Source organism: Fringilla coelebs (genome assembly GCF_963513975.1).
Source record: "Fringilla coelebs genome assembly, chromosome: 9".
In the NCBI taxonomy this organism is placed as follows: Eukaryota; Metazoa; Chordata; class Aves; order Passeriformes; family Fringillidae; genus Fringilla; species Fringilla coelebs.
In genome coordinates this window covers 4949952-4967072 of record NC_140067.1, presented here as the reverse complement: position 1 = coordinate 4967072, position 17121 = coordinate 4949952, and the positions used below count along the sequence as shown (strand labels likewise).

At 52.5% G+C, this 17121-nt stretch overlaps 1 protein-coding gene across 1 annotated transcript; it reads right to left on the bottom strand.

Annotated features, from left to right (window-relative positions):
• Window positions 1-6987: 6987 nt before the first annotated feature.
• CDCP2 (CUB domain containing protein 2) lies at window positions 6988-13273 on the bottom strand (the record flags this gene model as incomplete). Its single annotated transcript, XM_084211512.1, has 6 exons — window positions 6988-7302; window positions 7495-7673; window positions 9980-10333; window positions 10789-11133; window positions 11219-11566; window positions 13198-13273. The coding sequence occupies 6 exons, from the start codon at window positions 13271-13273 to the stop codon at window positions 6988-6990; spliced, it is 1617 nt and encodes a 538-aa protein (XP_084067638.1).
• Window positions 13274-17121: the final 3848 nt, after the last annotated feature.

Sequence of the window (17121 nt, the reverse complement as noted above, 5' to 3'; positions counted from 1 at the left end):
CCAAACCTCACTCATGGTATAAACATGGTGCTTGTTTTTACTGTAATGTGAAAAAAAACTTGTCATGAATTATCTAAATAAAATGAAATACTCCTTTTAAAGGCTTTTTTTTCTTTAAAAGGAACATGGTTCAGAATGATTGCATGAACAAATCTAAGCAACAAACTATTGTTTAAATTCTTTCTAGTTACTGAAAATTGGAATTCTTGCCTCTATATTTGCTCTGATTTCTTTTGTGCCACAAGTTGTCTTGTTCTCTATAAGCTGTTACTAAGGCTATTCCAGGCATGGTGTTCATATCTTCACCTAAAAAATAACTATCATTACTTGGAGCTGCTAGATACTTTTTTCATCTGTAGACCCTTAGCAGAAACACCCAAAACTTACTTGAGGTGTTGTACTCCATAAATTTAATTAGTTAATTGCAGGTTCTCTCAAGAATATCTTAAACCCTCTTTTGTTTGCTTGGGCCAGTGCAAGACCAGTTTTGCCTGTGCACATTGAAGGTGTCCTCAAACAGCTGAACACAGAGGTTTCATTTGTAGGAAGTTGAGCTCAGGTGTGTTGGAGGCAGAAACTGGCAGATCTATGTGTGGTGATGGTGTGGGTAATTTTCAGTAACATGTAACACTTGTTGACCAGGCTGTAGCAAAAAATGGGAAAACCCTCAATTTCTTACAAGCAATCGGCTCCATTTCCCACTTAAATAGCTTCAAACTGCAGAGCTGTAATTGAATTTGTGTATCCTGGACCATCAGGAGGGGTTCAGGATCAATGAATGACACAGCTTTTGCATCAGAACTGCAACACCAAGACCTGCAGTATTTATTTTCAGCTTCCTGTTCCTGGTGCCAGGCTGTGTTTTCTCTATTTGGGTAATGTGAGAAGCAAAATTCCTGAAAATGAAGAACTTCTGGTCTGATGAGAGCCAGGCCAAAGAAGCTTCCCACACAGGTCAGATAACAGTCTGGCTGTGCCAAATATTTTTAATTTAGAAAGTAACTTCAGGGATGCAGAGTTGCTGCACACGAGCAGAAAACTCTCCTATAAATTTCCTCTATGTAATGGTTGATATTTTTGCCCAACTTGCTTCAAAGGAACCCAAGTGTAAAGCTCTGGGTCCAGTTCCTTTATCTTGATGTTAGAGCTGGCAGTAACATTTGGGCTGAGGATTCACAGACTCAGCTTTGCAGTAGCTGACTGGAAGAACTGGAAAGAGTCTGGAGAGTTGGGCTCAAGACCCACAACAGGAGGAATTCAGGGAACCAGGGAAGGTTTTAAGGACAAAAACAGAAAGGAAAGTGGAGAAAGAAAACAAAAACAGAGATGGGAAAGCAACAGGCCAAAAAGGGTTTCATTTTCCCAGAGGGTTATGCTGAATGTGACAACAGGATACTTGATACCTGGCACTAATGAAGTTTTTAATTAGTCTATCAAAACCAGATTCCCTCCATAGAGCAGCCTCACCTGCACACTGTGTTTATTTATGCCTTGGGTTAGCTGCTGCATCAGTTTGCTGCTCCTTGGCTCTTCCTTCCCTCCTGTGGGTGATGCAGCCCAGTCTTCATGCTGGGGAAACCCTTCTGGATTAAAAAGGGAGGATGAAAGGGCTGAGCTGTGGCTCCCTTGTGCTTGGTTTCTCTGGCATGGAGACTGAAATCCCTTTTAACAGGGGAAATGTTAAACGAGGGAGGCACCCAATCTAGAGAAAAGTTCTTTTTCCCCTTTTCCTTCCAGATTAAGCCTATCCCACAGACTGTTTTCAGCAAAGGAGTACATACATAAAGCTGGCAGACCTCCAGAGACCTGCACCCAGCAAAGAGGGGAGGGAAGCACCTTCTGGAGGTGACACCTCCTGATCCCCCTCCCCATGTGTTGGGAATACAGGGTGGGCTCAGGGCAGCACCAGGAGGGATGGAAAAGGGAATTCACTCCTGCCAGAGCTGACTTCTGCCCCTGGCTTTGAAGAGCAAATTTGGGAAGGAAGTAGGTGACAGCTTGCTCTGCTCCCCATCAGCAGGCACAGCTCAGGAGAGCTTTGTCCTGCTGCAAATTACTTGGGTGAAAGAAGATGGGAGTAGACAAGACCCTCCCTGTTCTTTGGAAGAGAGAGAGCTCAGCAGCTCACCAGTTTTCATCTTTCAAGAGGCTCTTCAAAGGTTTCTTCACAAAGAACCCAAACTTTTAGATCTCATTTGCTTCCCTGGCAGCCCTGTAATATGAAGGGTTGGCTAAACTGGCCCTGGATTAAAAGACTTTAAGGCAAGGAAATGCCACAGAAGCCACAGAAATCCTTGGAGCCCAAAGGATGCTCCAGGAACTTCCCTCCCAGGGTATGTTATGGAGCAGAAGTAGGAGGCTGGAGCAGTGGAGGGACAGAGGGAAGCAGAAAAGAGGAAATGGAGGTAAACACATGAGGAAATTCTCCAGCCCAGTTGACCACAACCAGCAAAACCTTGCTCCTCCATGAAGGGCATGGCAACATTCAGATGGCACCTCAGGAGGGGAAACTGAGGCACAAAGGAACTCTGACATGTCACAGTAAGCAAAAAACAGGGAAACCCATGCCAGGGTTACACTGCAATTAATGATGCTCCAATTCTTGTGCTGGCAGTCCCCTGAACAACATCCATGGTGTCTGTCAATTAAACTAGATTATGGAATGATCCTTGCTAATTATATGTTATTATTTAGCAAGCAGTTATCTTGCTATAAAGGGTCCTCCTTTAATGGACAAACATTGTTCCTCTAGCACAGCCAGCCCCAATGGCAAGAAAAACACAAAAGCCAAAATCATTTCTGCTGTGGCCAATATTTTGCCTGAGCTGGAATGTTCACATTGCAAACACTGCATCCTGTCCCAGAGAGAGGGAAGAGGAGGGGGGCTGCAACATGCAGAGCCAGCCAGAGGGAGAAGGCAGGATCAAATCTGTACCCCCAAAGCTGCCACAAAGGCATGACTGTGAGCTCAAAATCCAGCTGTGAGCTCCCCACCCATCGGGGAGCACTCAGCCTGAACACACCAAAATCCCCATGAGCAAGGCCTCACTGTCCCTGGAGCTGTGATGATCAGGAAACTGGGCTTAAAATAAGCTTGGAAAACAACTCCTGCTAAATGCTGTCATTGCATTTTTAATTGTCCATATGCTTGATCCATTATGTTTTCCCAGATGGCTGGGCTGCCTGACTACTGCCTCCTCATCTGTGCCACTGTGGCCAGGGTCTCCAGCAGGTACCTGGATCCCCAAGGCAGGGACACCCTGGTGGCAGGCTCAGTGTCACTGTGGCCAGGGTCTCCAGCAGGTCCCTGTGAGCTCCATCCCTCCCAGCACAAAACCACACCCATTGACACATCCCTACCAAGCTCCTGGGGAGCCATGACTGGCTCGATGGCAAAAGGGGCTGGTGGCCTCCTGGCTTTACACACCAACCCCCAAGAAAATCACCCTGAGGAGCAGCAAACCTGCCCCTGCTCCAGCCCATGAACTGCCCTCGTGCTTGCCCAAGGGCCAGTCCCTGCAAAATTACCCCAAAATGTTTGAGGAGAGGATGCAGAGGATGCACACCATCAGCATCCTCAGTCATGGGCTCAGCTCCAGCACTGGCTCCCTGGAAATCACAAGCACCCCATTCCCAGACTGGGATTAGAGTATAAAAACTGAGAAGACACAAATAACCCTCTGAGCAGAGCAGTGGAGGAAGGTCCACCCATGGAGGACCATGGCTGTCACCACAGAAAACTTCCAGTGAACATTACATGGAATAAATTGCCTGGGAAGGGGTGGATCACAACACCCTGTGCTTGCTGGGCTCCCCAGTGGGATGCCCAGTCCTGCCCAGTGCCAGGGTCTCTGGGCAGAGGGAGCAGTGCCCATTTTGGGGCACTTCCACCATCATTCTCTTGTCCAGCGCAGCAGCACAAAAGCACATCCCCCAGCAGCACAGCCTCACAGTGTGACACATCAGGAAAACCTTCCTGGTAAATTCAGAAAACACAGAAAGCATGGCTGAGATTTTTTGGATATTTTAGCACAGCTTCTCTCCAGTAGGAGCAATCTCCCCAGGGAAGGACAGGAATGAACCAACTGATTCCCCGGGGGCTTTTGCAGTCCTGTTTTCTATGATCTACAATTTTCCAACACCGGATTTGCAGGCAGACGTTTGCAGAGGGATAACAGAGGCTCTCCCTCCCGCACAACAGCCAAGCCTTTGCTTTGGAGAGACATGACTCCTGTAAGCACAGCCAGGAAACGGGGAGGCTGCATCCAGCCCGGCTCAGTGCAGCCATCGTGCTCTAAATAAATAATCAGATGAGCCACGGCAGCACCGCCCGTGCCCGCCGCTCCCCCGCTCGCCCGGGAAGCACCGGGCAAACGCTGAGGAAGGGAACAGAGGTGTGATGTGTGAGGACAACAGGCGTGGTGGAGGGAAGGAGTGCTGGTGATGGATTCCTGGTATCTGTTTGCCACTCATCTGAGCAGCTTTTGCATGAGAAGAAGGGGTTTTTTCCAGGAAGTTACCTGGGCAATCCCCCTCCCCTGCTGGGCTCCATCCCCAGCCAGGCAGTCCATCAGGGAAGACCTGGTTTAACAGGGGATGCCAGAGAGCAAATTCCTGCAGGGCAGGGAGGGACTGGATGCCTAAATCTAGTGGAGAGGCTGAGACTTGGTGGAGGAGGACTGGAAGCTGAGGAGGGCTGGTGTTTGGTGAGCACCAGAGGCTTTCCTTGCTCTAAGTGAGATGACTGGCTTGAATGGCTCACTGCTGATGGCAAATGCAGCTGTGAATGCCATCAGAGACAAGTGGGTGAAGGGCTTTTGGAGCCATTCAAGGTGCATTAATCACCCTGCCCATGACCCCTGGATAACACCCTGCAGGCCTGGGGCTGCTGGGGATCCCCTTGACTCAGGAGCAGAGCTGCTCCCACAGGACCAGTCCTGCATCCACAGGGATGTGTGTAGGGGAGCACTTCATCCAGGGATGCTTGTGCAGTTGTGAACTGGAGCCAGAGCTGGAAACCCTCCCTGGGGCGACAAGGTCCAGCTCCTTATTTGAGTGCAACACCAACAGCTATCTAGAAAAGCCTTTTTCCCTGCAAATCACAGCGTTCTGGAGGCTCCAGCTGGGCAAGGAGTGCCAGTCCTGCAGGCAAGGGCTGGATGCTGCTGGGTGCTGTGGGCTCCCTCCCAGGCACCAGCAGCCGCAGTGCTCACCTGTTTCAGCACAATCTGGGCCACCAAGAAGGTTAATTATATCTTTAAGTTTCTTTCAGTTGTCAAATCTTGTAACTGTGGTCTCAAGCTGACAGTTCTGTACCCAGCAATTAACCGGCAGTGAGGCTTTGCAAGCAGCGGGGGAGGCTGGCCTTGTTTACCATCTCTGCACACAACAGGCTCTCAAAACATTCCCTTAATGGAGCTTCACAGTGCTGGCAAATATTTCCCTCGGAAATCTCGCATTTGCCGATGTGTTGCACCAACAAACGCCAAATCAATCCGGGCTCTGATAACGAAGGCTCCTCGTTAGGGGGCATGCGCAGCCTTCTTCCCTCCCCAGACACTGTCTCAGGGCTGGTGCAATCCAGGAGGAAAAGCTGCTCCATCATCATCCTATTCCTTTGCTGCTGCTTCCTCTGATGCCCTGATGAACAGAGCTGTCCCAGAGGGAAGCAGGACATCAGTCAGGGCAGCCTTTCACCGGTGGGACTCTCCTAGCAGTCCCTGCTAAATGCTGGATTCAACAGCAGTTTGCTGTGCCCCTGCATGACCCACACTGGGATACTTTAGGATCTCTCCCTGCACTGCAGTGTGTTTCACAAAGGCTGGAGGAGGAGAGGTGCCCTCTTTCCATAGCAAGATTTCATGTGGCTTTGACACACGCTGGCTCTGACCCACAGGGATGAACACAGGCTGCTCTGTGACTGCCACCCCCTCTTTGATGATGAAGGGCAATGTCCTTTGTGCTGGGGTGGCACAAGAGACAGGCAGAGGTCATTCAGCCGTCCATCAGGGCTCTTGGTGAGGATCCCCAGTTCTCTGGAGGGGCAGATGATCACAGGACTCTTCGTGTTCTCAGGTGCTGAACTCACCTTCTGCAGGGAGTAGAGTGGAGATCTGGTGTCACTGAGGTCCCAGGTGAGCCAGCCCCTCCTGCCAAGGTTGTCTTTACAGGGTCACCAAAACCTCTGCACTCCAACATCTCCCCAAGCCATAGCAGGATTTGCCCATATTTTCACACTTCAGGATTAATGCTGGTAGAGAGTTCAAAGCCATGGATACTTGGATATGCTGGAAAGGAGGAAAACACAGAGGAGAAGAGGAATGTTCTCCTCCCCTCCAGCTGCTGGTGGCTGAGGCACTCAGGTGAGTCCTGTGAGAAGGTGAGACAACATAAGAAGATCAAACAAGGAGCTCCAGGGCACAGCAAATGCATCTCATCACATCACCCACAGACACCCAGAATCATCACCTGGGAGCACCTACATGAGCTACATCTGTGTGTGCCAGGTGGAGATCCCTGTAACACAGCTCCACAGTCGCCCCCAAGCATGGGCTGGGAGCACAGAGAACATTTGTTGGGAATATAGCTGCATTTGGGGGTGGTTTGTATCTCCAAGAATTCAGCTAGAAATAATTGACAGGAAGATTTGCAGCCATCGGCAAACAACGTTTCTTTCCTGAAAGCAGCAGCACTACAGGGAAAACAAATTGAAGCAGGTGCGGGAAGAGTTAGGGAGCACAAGAATTGCATTCCTGAGCCAAATGGACAGATTGAAACAGAGGAAAACAAATTGGGAAGGGAAACGGCTGCCTATTGCCCAGATTTTTCAGGCACTAAGAGAAGGTGGAGGTTGGGTTCAGGCTCCATTTCAGGGCCTGGGAGTTGAGTCTCTGTTTGGGCAGCTGTGTTAGGGTTCAGCCTGGGGTAAGGGTGGATTTTGGGGTGCCTTTCTGCCCTGGGCATGACTGGGGCTGCAATCCCTAGAGCCTACAGAAGCACCAGCCCCACCACTGCGATGACCATGAGGAGCCCAGCCAGGATGCAGATGCTGATGAAGACGATGTCGCTGGTGTCCTGGCTCTTGATTTCGCGGGCATCAATCGCTTCCCCCTCCCACTTCTGGGCATCCACCAGGTTTTCTGCCTGGCTGAGCCTGGATGGATCAGGGCCAGCAATAAGGGTCACTGAGGCTTCCTTCCTTTTTGGCTCACATTGCACCTCATACTGGTGGATGTCCTCCTGGTCTCCCACTGAAAAATCAATGTAGAGGGTGCTGACAATGACAGACGTGTTGTTGCGTCTCTGCAAGACATGGGACAAGGCTCATCAGGGCTTTGTGCAGCTCCTTTTCACAGGGGTTTGGAGGGGCTGGCCAGGAATCAGGCCAGTATCTACTGGGAAAATGTGAGAGGGACTGGGAATACCTCTCTGCAGCCAGCACAGGGCTAACCATTTACACAGCTTGCTGTAAACGAGGGTTTGCTGATCACTTACCTGGGATTCAGTGCCACAGGTGTCAAACCTGGTGTGTATTTTGAAGTTCCTGCCAACCACCTGGGCTGCACAGGAGGGGGTCCCCAAATAAATCCTATTCCTCTCCAGCTGGGCCAGGGACTGCACAGGGATCTGGATGTGGAAGTCTGTCCGGGTGCAGCTGACATTCATGGGTACAACTATGGGGACAGAAAACAGGGTGCATGTGTAGGACTCGTGGTGGGGAGGGGGTTTCAGGAAAAAAGCTCCAGAATGTAGGAAGCAAACAATATCAGTATTTTAGCCCTGCCCCATGCCAAGGGCAGACATGGATGGCTCCCAGGCACCACTCTGCTTTCTGCCCAAGGCAGAGATCTCACCATCAACCCTCTTGAACCTCGTCCTCCTTGTAGGGTCTCCAAGTGAGACCCACAAGTGCCATTGCAGGCAACACCATCCTGCTGTCACTGCCACTCTCCAGCACTGCAAAGCCAGCAGGACATTTGAGTTGCTGCCCAGGACCAGACCACAAGAGCTTTGTGGATAGCTTGCCATGGGCACAGCGCTCCCCTGCATCCTACAGCACCCCTGCAAGAGACACTACATTGATGAAACAGAGGAGGCATATCTTGGAGGGACTCCATGCATGCTCTGGAGTGAGGCAGCTTCATGGCTGCCACATGGCCTTCCTGAAAGGGTGACCTGGGTCCATGGCCCTGGGACATCTTCCTGGGGAATGGCCCAGCCCCCTCTCTGGATGTAGAAAGAATCCACACAGGGAAAGAAGCAGGGAGGAAAAACACCCCCCTCTTTAAAGTGAATCCTTGCTCAGCATGAACTAACCACTTGGGCAATATGAATTATTGAATTATTCCAGCTCCCTCTGAATCTCAGCCTTATGAAACTGGGAAGATGCAATAAAATCAATACAAAAAAATAGTGTCACTTTGCTTTGCTTAGTGCATTATAAAACCATTAGAAGATTTACCAAATAACTAAAGTGCATTAGATCAGGAGGAGGAGAAAGTGGATCCTCTCTCCTGGCGTGAAGGCATTCATTTCAATGGCTATAAATCACATATGCCCCACCCAAGCCTTGCCTTTTGGTGGGCCTGAAAGGGAAATACCTACATGGCTGAAAGGCTGTGGGTATGGATGCAGAGACTGAGGTGTCCCTTTGCCTCTGTGGGCTCCTGAGGAAGCTGCTGGTAGGGAGAGGCTGGTGTGCCCAGTGGGAGCAGCCACTCTCCTGGCAGTGCTGGCAGCTGGGTGTGACATGCAGGACATTAATCACAAGCAGATGCTGGAATCACTGGGCAAACACAGCCAGCAGGCTCAGCTCTGTGGAGGGAGGCTCAGTTTCACATCCAAGCCTTTGTCCTCCCCTAGCATGCATCTGGCAGTGTGTACCAGGGGATACAGGAGCCTTGGGCACTTGTGAGATGTCACACCCCTCTCTGTGATGGGACAACCCCCACTCCTCTGCAGCACCCCATCTGTCTGTCTGCAGGCTGCTCCCTCTGGAGCAGGGACACCAGGATTTTCTCCCTGCACACAGCTGTAAACCAGTGAGAATTCAACAAGGACAGGGACAGACCTGCTGTGCACACTACAGCCCTGCTAAATGTTCAGTACTACCTCTCTACCCCCAGAGGCTGTAGAGACTCAGGACAAAACTCTATCCCATCTCTAACTCCAAGAGCCACATACCTCCAAATAATTTCTGCTGTGCTGGAAGTGAAGAACAATTGTTCAGCTGAGGGACAAAACCCAGGCCAGCCTCCCCAGCGCCTGTGCTGCCAGTCCAGCAGCCCTGCTCTGGCTCCAGCCTCTGGAAAGGCTGCCCCTGGCTGAATCATGCCTGACCCACAGGTCAGCTTGGATGTAATTATACTGAAATACAACAAACGCCATAAATTTGCTGGCGTTTGAGGTGCAAAGGCTGGCAAATAGAGCAGGAAGGTTACACACTGCTCCTCCCACCAGATGCAGACTTGCCAGACATGCTGGCTGGAACACTGCAGGCCAGCAGCAGGGGTGTGCCAGGCAGGGCTGGCCAGGTGGATTTGGGAATGCTGTGCCCTGGGGGTCCTGCCCTCCCTGGAGGAGGAGACACGGTTTACGCCTGCCTGCTCAGCCGTGTGCTGGCAAGGCCAGAGCATCCATGGGAGTGGGGAACAAGGTTGTGATGCTTGAACTCGTCACCTGCTCTGGGGTTTTGACCCATTAAAAACCCCCAGAGGTTTTCTCTCCCTCACACCCTGAGAGAGGAACGGGAACATGGCAGTGGCAGACACACAGTAATTTGAAGCTGGAAAGCATCTCCTGGATACTAAACACAACGTGCAGCTCGCTTGCCATGTCTTCCTCCGCCCCACCCCTAAGGAGCCACGGGCTCTGCTCCCGCAGACAGGAACCTTCACTGACGATCCTTCTGGAAATTACACAGTGTCAGGCACGTCCCAATGGAACCACAGCACCGAGCAGCACACAAATGGGACCTTACCTCCCACGTAGGAGATGGAGAAGCCCCTCTTGGCCGTGTTGCGGTCGGTGTGCAGGAGCAGGAGCAGCCGGTTGCTGCGGGAGGTGACGGGTGCCAGGCTCTCCCGCCCGCACCACCGGCCCAGCAGGGATCCGCCCTCGGTGCCACCATCAAAGGCAGACAAGTGATCGTAGTCACAGCCACCCGTCAGGCTGCTCCGGCCCTCCAGCTCCATGTCCAGGAAGAAGACCTTGACCCGGTAGCCCAGGGGCAGCTGGATGCTCCACTGGCACTTGAGGTTGTTGGGGTAGAAGTTGGGGTACTGAGGGCTGGAGAAATTCCCTTTGATGGTGGTGAACACCTCCTGGCACTCGCCTGCTCAGGGAAGAAGGGGAAAGGAAAAATCAAAAGCAAACCTGAAGCCTTCTGGATGGGCATGAGTGACCACTTGTTTTACTGCTAAGGGATGCTCTGCCCTTCACCTCACTGCTCCCAGCCTTGTGTTTGGCCAAGGACAGCCAGCAGTTTTGGGGGATGGAAACTCCCAAGGCAGTCAAAGTCCTACAGGAGCAACCCACATCCCCAGGGAATGGGATGAGCATGAGTGACTCCTGCTCAAGAGGACAACCCAGGGCTTGGAATAGCCACAGTGATGCTATTTGCACTGTGTAGTGGTTTACACTTCACACCATCATCTCATGGGCTCTCCCCAAAGGGATCCCCACATGATCATCTCCTCTTGCCGCTGTGGGAGGGAGAGAATCACCACCTCAACCCAGTGCCTGTCCCCACATCCTTCCCATTGCCCCATCACCCTGAGACCCCCGCACCCGAGTAGAAATGGGCCTTGAAGCCCCTGCCACCGATGTTGAAGTCCGACTTGAAGATGATGAGGAGGTGTGGGGTGGAGGAGACGGTGCGGGGCGGGCGGGCGCTGCCGCAGTAACGCCCCAGGCTGGGGGCAGTGACGGTGGGGCCATCGAAAAGGGCCACGTAGTCAAAGCCACAGCCTTGGCCCCCCTCCATCTGGAAGTCAGCGAACACCAGGGTGAGGGGGCCACCTCCGCTGGCCCCCCCGATGCTCCAGCGGCACTCGGCGTCGTTGGGGTAACTCTCGGGGTAGCGGGGGCTGGTGATCTCCCCGGAGAGCCCCGTCAGCTGCCCACCGCAGGCGTCTGCAAGGAGGCAAGGACGATGAGGGCAGTGGGAGAGCAGAGATGGATGGGTGGATGCTCAGTGACCACCACACCTCCCTGCTACCTTTCCTGTAGGCAGCGGCGAAGCCGTGCTTGGCCACGTGCCGGTCGGAGCGGAAGACCACGGCCATGACGTGCCAGGCGGAGGAGAAGGGTGGTGGGGGGCTGTGGCCACAGAAGGTGCCCAGGAGGTTGCCCCGGTCCTGGGCAGCCCCGTTGTAGACCTGGAGGTAGTCGTAGGCGCAGGTGTCGTGGTACTCCAGCTCGAAGTGGCTGAAGGAGAGCAGGACGGAGGAGCCCTCGGCCACCACGATGAGCCACGTGCACTCTGTCTCGTAGGGATACAGCCCCGGGAAGTTGGGGCTGGAGAAATTGCCAGAGGGTGCTGAAAGTACTCCCCCACATTTGATGCCTGGGGGACACAGAAGGGGGTGTGATGTCCCCTTTCCAGGGGAAGCCCAGAAGAATGGAGACAGGATGCACAACACCAGCTCCATCCCACCACCACAGTACCAGAACACCAGCATCCTGCAGAACTCCACTCTCCCTGGAGGACACGTGTGGTCCCATCACCTTTTCATCCCTCCCTTTTCCCCATGTTGCCCCGTGGGGGCTGCAGCAGGGCTCAGCTGTGCCCTTAAGCTTATCTTGCCAGTGCCAGCACAGCATCCCCACTTGTTTATGGCTGGGAAAAAGGAACTTGGGAGTGAGTTTCAAAGGCTCTGTGGTACCAGGCTCACTAGTGCCTCAGCTGCCCAGCCCTTCAGCTTCGTGCCTCCTACTGACCCCACTCCCTCCATATAAGGGTGGTATCAGAGAATTTGAGCTGGGAGAAGCAGGGGTGAAGGGCTCGATGTGCTGAACAATGAGTTATGCATGTAGGGATCGATTTCCTAATGAAATCTTTATACTGAGACATGGTTATTATAAAATAAGGCTGAGAGGGGCCGGCTGTCACGTGCCCCTGGGTCTGATTAGGGCTGGGGTGAAGAGGCTGATACAGGGGGAACATACATCATGTCTGGGAGGGATGCAGACCCTGCACAGCCCCCAGGAGACATGTGTGGGTTCCCAAACAAGGCTGGGCGCTGGCTGCCATCAATCTGGGCCAAGTAAATTGCAAATCAATAGTCAGCCTGTGCACATTGCTTTTCATCGTGCTCACTGGCACAGTGACCTCCCAGCAAGGGGGTCCTGGGATGTGTGGGATGCAGCACCACGAGTGTGTTTCTGGCCAGATCTAAAATCACCTTGCTAATTACTGGGGATAGGCAGTGGAGTAATATGGGTCTGGTACTGAAGGAATAACATTGTTGAAATAAATACCCAAGGGGGAAGCCTGTGGGAGAAGTGAGTAGCCACAGTGAAGACAGATGGATTAAGGGATGGGAGCCTTGGGGTGCTCTGGGAAGCCCAGGTGGGTGTATGTGGGGGATGAGCAGGCACCACAGGGCAATGGTGTCCCTCAGGAGATGCTGTACCAGGGCCAGGGATGAGTTTTGATTTCTGGATCAGCCCTTCTGTGAGAAAGGCCCTGCCATTTCGGGATGGGGGATTGATGAGCACCCCTATCCCCTGAATTACTGTGTCATCTGCTAACCCTGCCCTGCATCCTGAGGGACCTTTGATCTGGGTAAGGTGAGAGATTTATTGCATGCCCGCCCCACACACATGCATGCACACATTCACATATAAATGTATATGTGTATATAGACTTATATAGGCAAGTGCAACAACAGAAGCTAACAAACCCTTCACCAAAGCACCTGTACACCACAACAAGACAACCCCTACCTGCAGTTCTCAGTGAGGTAAGCATGAATCAGAAACCCAAGCACAGAGCAGGGTCCCACACTTGCTGCCACCACAACAATGATTCCAGATCCCAGCTCCTTGCCCCTGGCCTGAGCCAGCCCCTCTCCCTGCAGGAGAGCTGGCATCCACTCGCACTCCAGAGCCACTGTGGCACTGCAAATGGCCCTCCCCTCCTCAGGAACCATGGGTGCCCATCCAGCCCACCAGGAGCTGGGTCCAGGCTCTTACCTCTGCTGGGAGCATCCCCGAGAGCCCCGCAGAGCACGACCAGAGCTGCCAGACAGCCCAGCCCTGTGCACCCCATCCTCCAGCAGGCAAATCTCCCCTCACCAGTGCCCGAGCATCCTTTTGGAGCTGTCTATCTGGGAGGAAAAAAATAAATAAAGAGAGAAATAAATAAAAAGCAGGAGGACTGTAGAATTAATAGCGGAATGAATAATTCATCGCTTGTTTGAATTAAGAGCAGCAAGGTAACTTGATCTATTCCTCCCTTCCTTCACTCAGTTTTAATGATCTGGATCAAATGTCCCAAGGATTTACACTATACCAGATACCTTGTCAATACACTATATTTAGAAGAGATATTAATGTTTCAGAAATGGTGTATAACAGCAATAAGTCTGGGCTGACAATATGCCCTTAAGGGGCTATGAAAATAATTTAGTTCACCAGGCAAGCCAGCGAACCAAAATGGGAATTTCAGACTTACCGCGGAAAAGCATCTCAGGAATTAACATGATTTATACTGCGGCACCCACTGCACAAAGCCAGCTGGTGGTGAGGGCTACAGAAACAGGGAGCAGGATTGAAAGGCAGCCGGCTGCCAGGTCAGCATCCCTGCAGCAGGAGTCCAGGCTCAGCGGGATGCTCAGCCCGGGAAAAGCAGCAGTCGTGAGCACTAAAGATAGCAAATCCCACCTCCCCCGAGGAAGATTAGAGATGAATTGTGACTCATGGGCAAAAAACATCGATTATTATAGAACCTGCTAAGGCCTTGGAGAATTGCCACGTTCTTCCCTGCTGGCTCACTTCTCACCCAGGCTCTTGGATGCACTCAGCTGAAGGTAAGCGAGCCTTTGGGTTTGGTGGGAAAGATGTGCTCCTTGTGCTGTGCCACATTAACTGGAGAAACCCCAAACCCAACAGCGGCTCAGTTCCTTCCCTCCCGCCCAGGAGAGAAAAGACTTTCCTGCTGCCACAGCCCACACCCACATGAATGCCAGGAAACAAAATCCCACGAGGGCCTCCCAGCGTGAGGGACCTGTGCTGAAAAAGTCACCTTCAAAGCAGCAGGGAGAGAAGCAGCGAGTATCTCTAAATCTCAGGCAGGAGACAAGTTGCATTTATTAATTAAGCAATGAGGATCGATGCCCAAGACATTTCCTGTGGATTAATGATGGGCTGGGAGGAGCTGATGGCCTGAGGTGCAGCTAAAGACCATTAACACCCACTGGTCATGAATCCCCAGGAAATGCTCCATGCCAAGGTCGTTAAGTGCCTGCATATATTTATGGGGAATAACAACAACAATAATATTTGTACAGGCTCTCTCCCCTCTGCCCAGCCTTGCTGGAGCCGTGCTGAGGGCTGCTGGGAGCTGTGGGACATCCCAGCCAGGAGCCCTCTATCCTGAGCCCAGCTGAGGCAGGCAACGTTGGGTTCTGTCCTGGGGCATTGGGCACTGTGTCACCCCACCAGCACCAGGACTAAGAGCACAATGGAATGAGGGGCAGGGTAGCTCCCCCTGTCCCTGGGCACTGTGGGAAGATCCTGCCCCAGTGCAGGCTCTGGGAGATGCTGCAACGCTGGCACATCTCCTGCTGACCTCCCAGGAACACTGCAGAGCTTAATTAGCTGCTTCCCTAATGACTTAGAGAGGAGGTCTGTCCTTGTCAACAAGTGTGGGCCCACACAGTAAAGATGGAGGTGAGGCCCAGCCATGGCACAGGGGCCTTTCATGGGTATTTTCCATTGCCACAACCCTGATTCATTCAGGAGGAGTGCTCAGCCCTCCCAGCCACCATCCCCTGGGCTCAGGAACAAAGTGCTCCCCGACTATGGAGCAACATGTTTATCCTCATCACATCCATCCTGGCCAACACCCACTGTCTTCCAGCCTTTCCACCACTGCCTCAGCACCAAGCCAGAGCCCAGGACACCAGTCCCTGCACAGCTGCTCCTCTCCCTGCCCTTAGCTGTGCTCTGCATCGGCAATCCCCGGGAGATGAGGGGCCGGGCCGTGCGGCACAGCAGCTGTGCCCCGCTCCCAGGGGACAGCATCCATCAACCAGCGTCTCATTCACCCTTCTCCTGACCCGGGGATGGCCATTCCAGGCTGGGCCTGAGCCCAGGCAACCCGGCTGTCAGCTGAAGAGTCGGGTGGGAGGGTGGAGGGAGGCAGGGGAGAGTGACATGCAGCAAGGAAGCAGAGGAGCCAGGCACGGAGGTCTGGCTGGAAGGTGCCCAGGGTACTTCTGCTCCAGCCACAGACACGGTGGGTGATTTCAAGGTGTGCCTCTGTTCCTCTGTGGGCAAATTTATAAATCATGAGTCAAAAAGGCATTTGATTCATTTAAACAGAAAGGACGTGATCAGGACTGTGAGACTTCAGAGAAGATCAAAGGTTTAAAAACGGTCCCCAGGAGAAACGAGAATTATTTAGGCAGGAAATAATGAGATGAAATTAAGGAGGTATTTAGGCTGCACATGAGGAAGAAAAAAGGAAGTGAAGCAAAGCCTCTCTGCCCTGCACAGTGCTGCACGGGTGGCAGGGGCTTCCTGGGGACAGCCAGAGATCAGGAGCATCCCACCAGCACCCCCCTGCCTGGTAGGAGAGGCAGGATGTGAGCCTCTGTCCTGGCTGGGCATCGGCCACCCACCCGAGCTCACACACCCCCAGCTCCAGAGATGCCCCAGTCACCATTAGCACCGACACCGAACCACCACGGGGTGGTTCTGGGCCTCCAGAGGGAAGGAAACCTCTCATCTTCCCCTGGCAAGGAATATTCTGCACCAGAGCCTTTCCACTCCGCATCCCTGCGTTTGCAGGAATCCACGCCATCCTCTGAAAGGGGCTGTTCCCATGGGGGATGGTTGGGGTGAGGGGACTCGTGTTAGAGCCAGCCTGAGAAACAACAAAAGGCGGGAGGGGGAAGGGAGAGAAGGGCAGAAAATAGAGAACAAAGTGCCTGCGGGCGGTTTAAAGGCTCCTTCGAGTTCCTGCTTCCAAGGACATCATCTCCCCCATGGAGAATGTCTCGCAAAGCCCCTGTCCCCTCGGGCGGGACATGCCCGCTCCTCCCGCTCGGCCGCAGCCCGCCCTTGCAGGATGGCAACCCGCAGCACTCACAGCTTGCTCCGTCTCTCACCACCCTCCCTTTGAGCCACGAACAAAGACGGAGCTGCGCGGCAGAACGGCCGGACCAGCTGGGTAGGGTTTAACCATCGTGGCCCATATGTGCTGAAATACCCAGACATATTGGGGTTGTGTTTAAAGGAACAGTCCCAGCTTTCACGCTGAAAGCCGGCGCTTTTCCAAGGCGAGCGTGAAGTTTTTTACCTTGGGCCTTTTGCAAAAAGGTGGGGTGGGGTTTTAGCAAAATCTCAAAAAGACATAATATTTAAAGCTAGAGGACTAGAAGCAAGGTTTTCAAATACTTAATATCTGACAAAAAAGATTTTGTCCATATTCCTAGCTAAGGCCAAAGCAGGCAGAGCAAATGGAGAAAGCATCTCATTATTTTATCAGCCTGTGCGTGAAACATCTTCACTACACAGTGACTGAGGGAGGCTGAAGCACAGCATGGATTGGAGATGAGAGCTTGCCTTGGACTGACCACAGACAGCTTCCCTGGATCTCCATGCCTTTAAAGCCAGAACCCCAGTTTGGGTTAGGAAAATGGCTTTCTTGTCAGCCCTTTCTCCAAGCAAGTTAACATGAAAGCTGCAGCTACACTTGATTAATTCCAGGCATTTGGTAACTGGAGACAAATCTCAGCAGTGCAAAGGGAACTTACACTCCCTCCCAAATGTGTGAATCGAGCCACCACTTCAGTGCATGCTGTGTTTTTTGTGTAACAAACTACATTTCCTTTGTGTAAGGTGTAGTGTTAACATAGGTACAAAAGAAGCATGAATAATAATGCAATAATC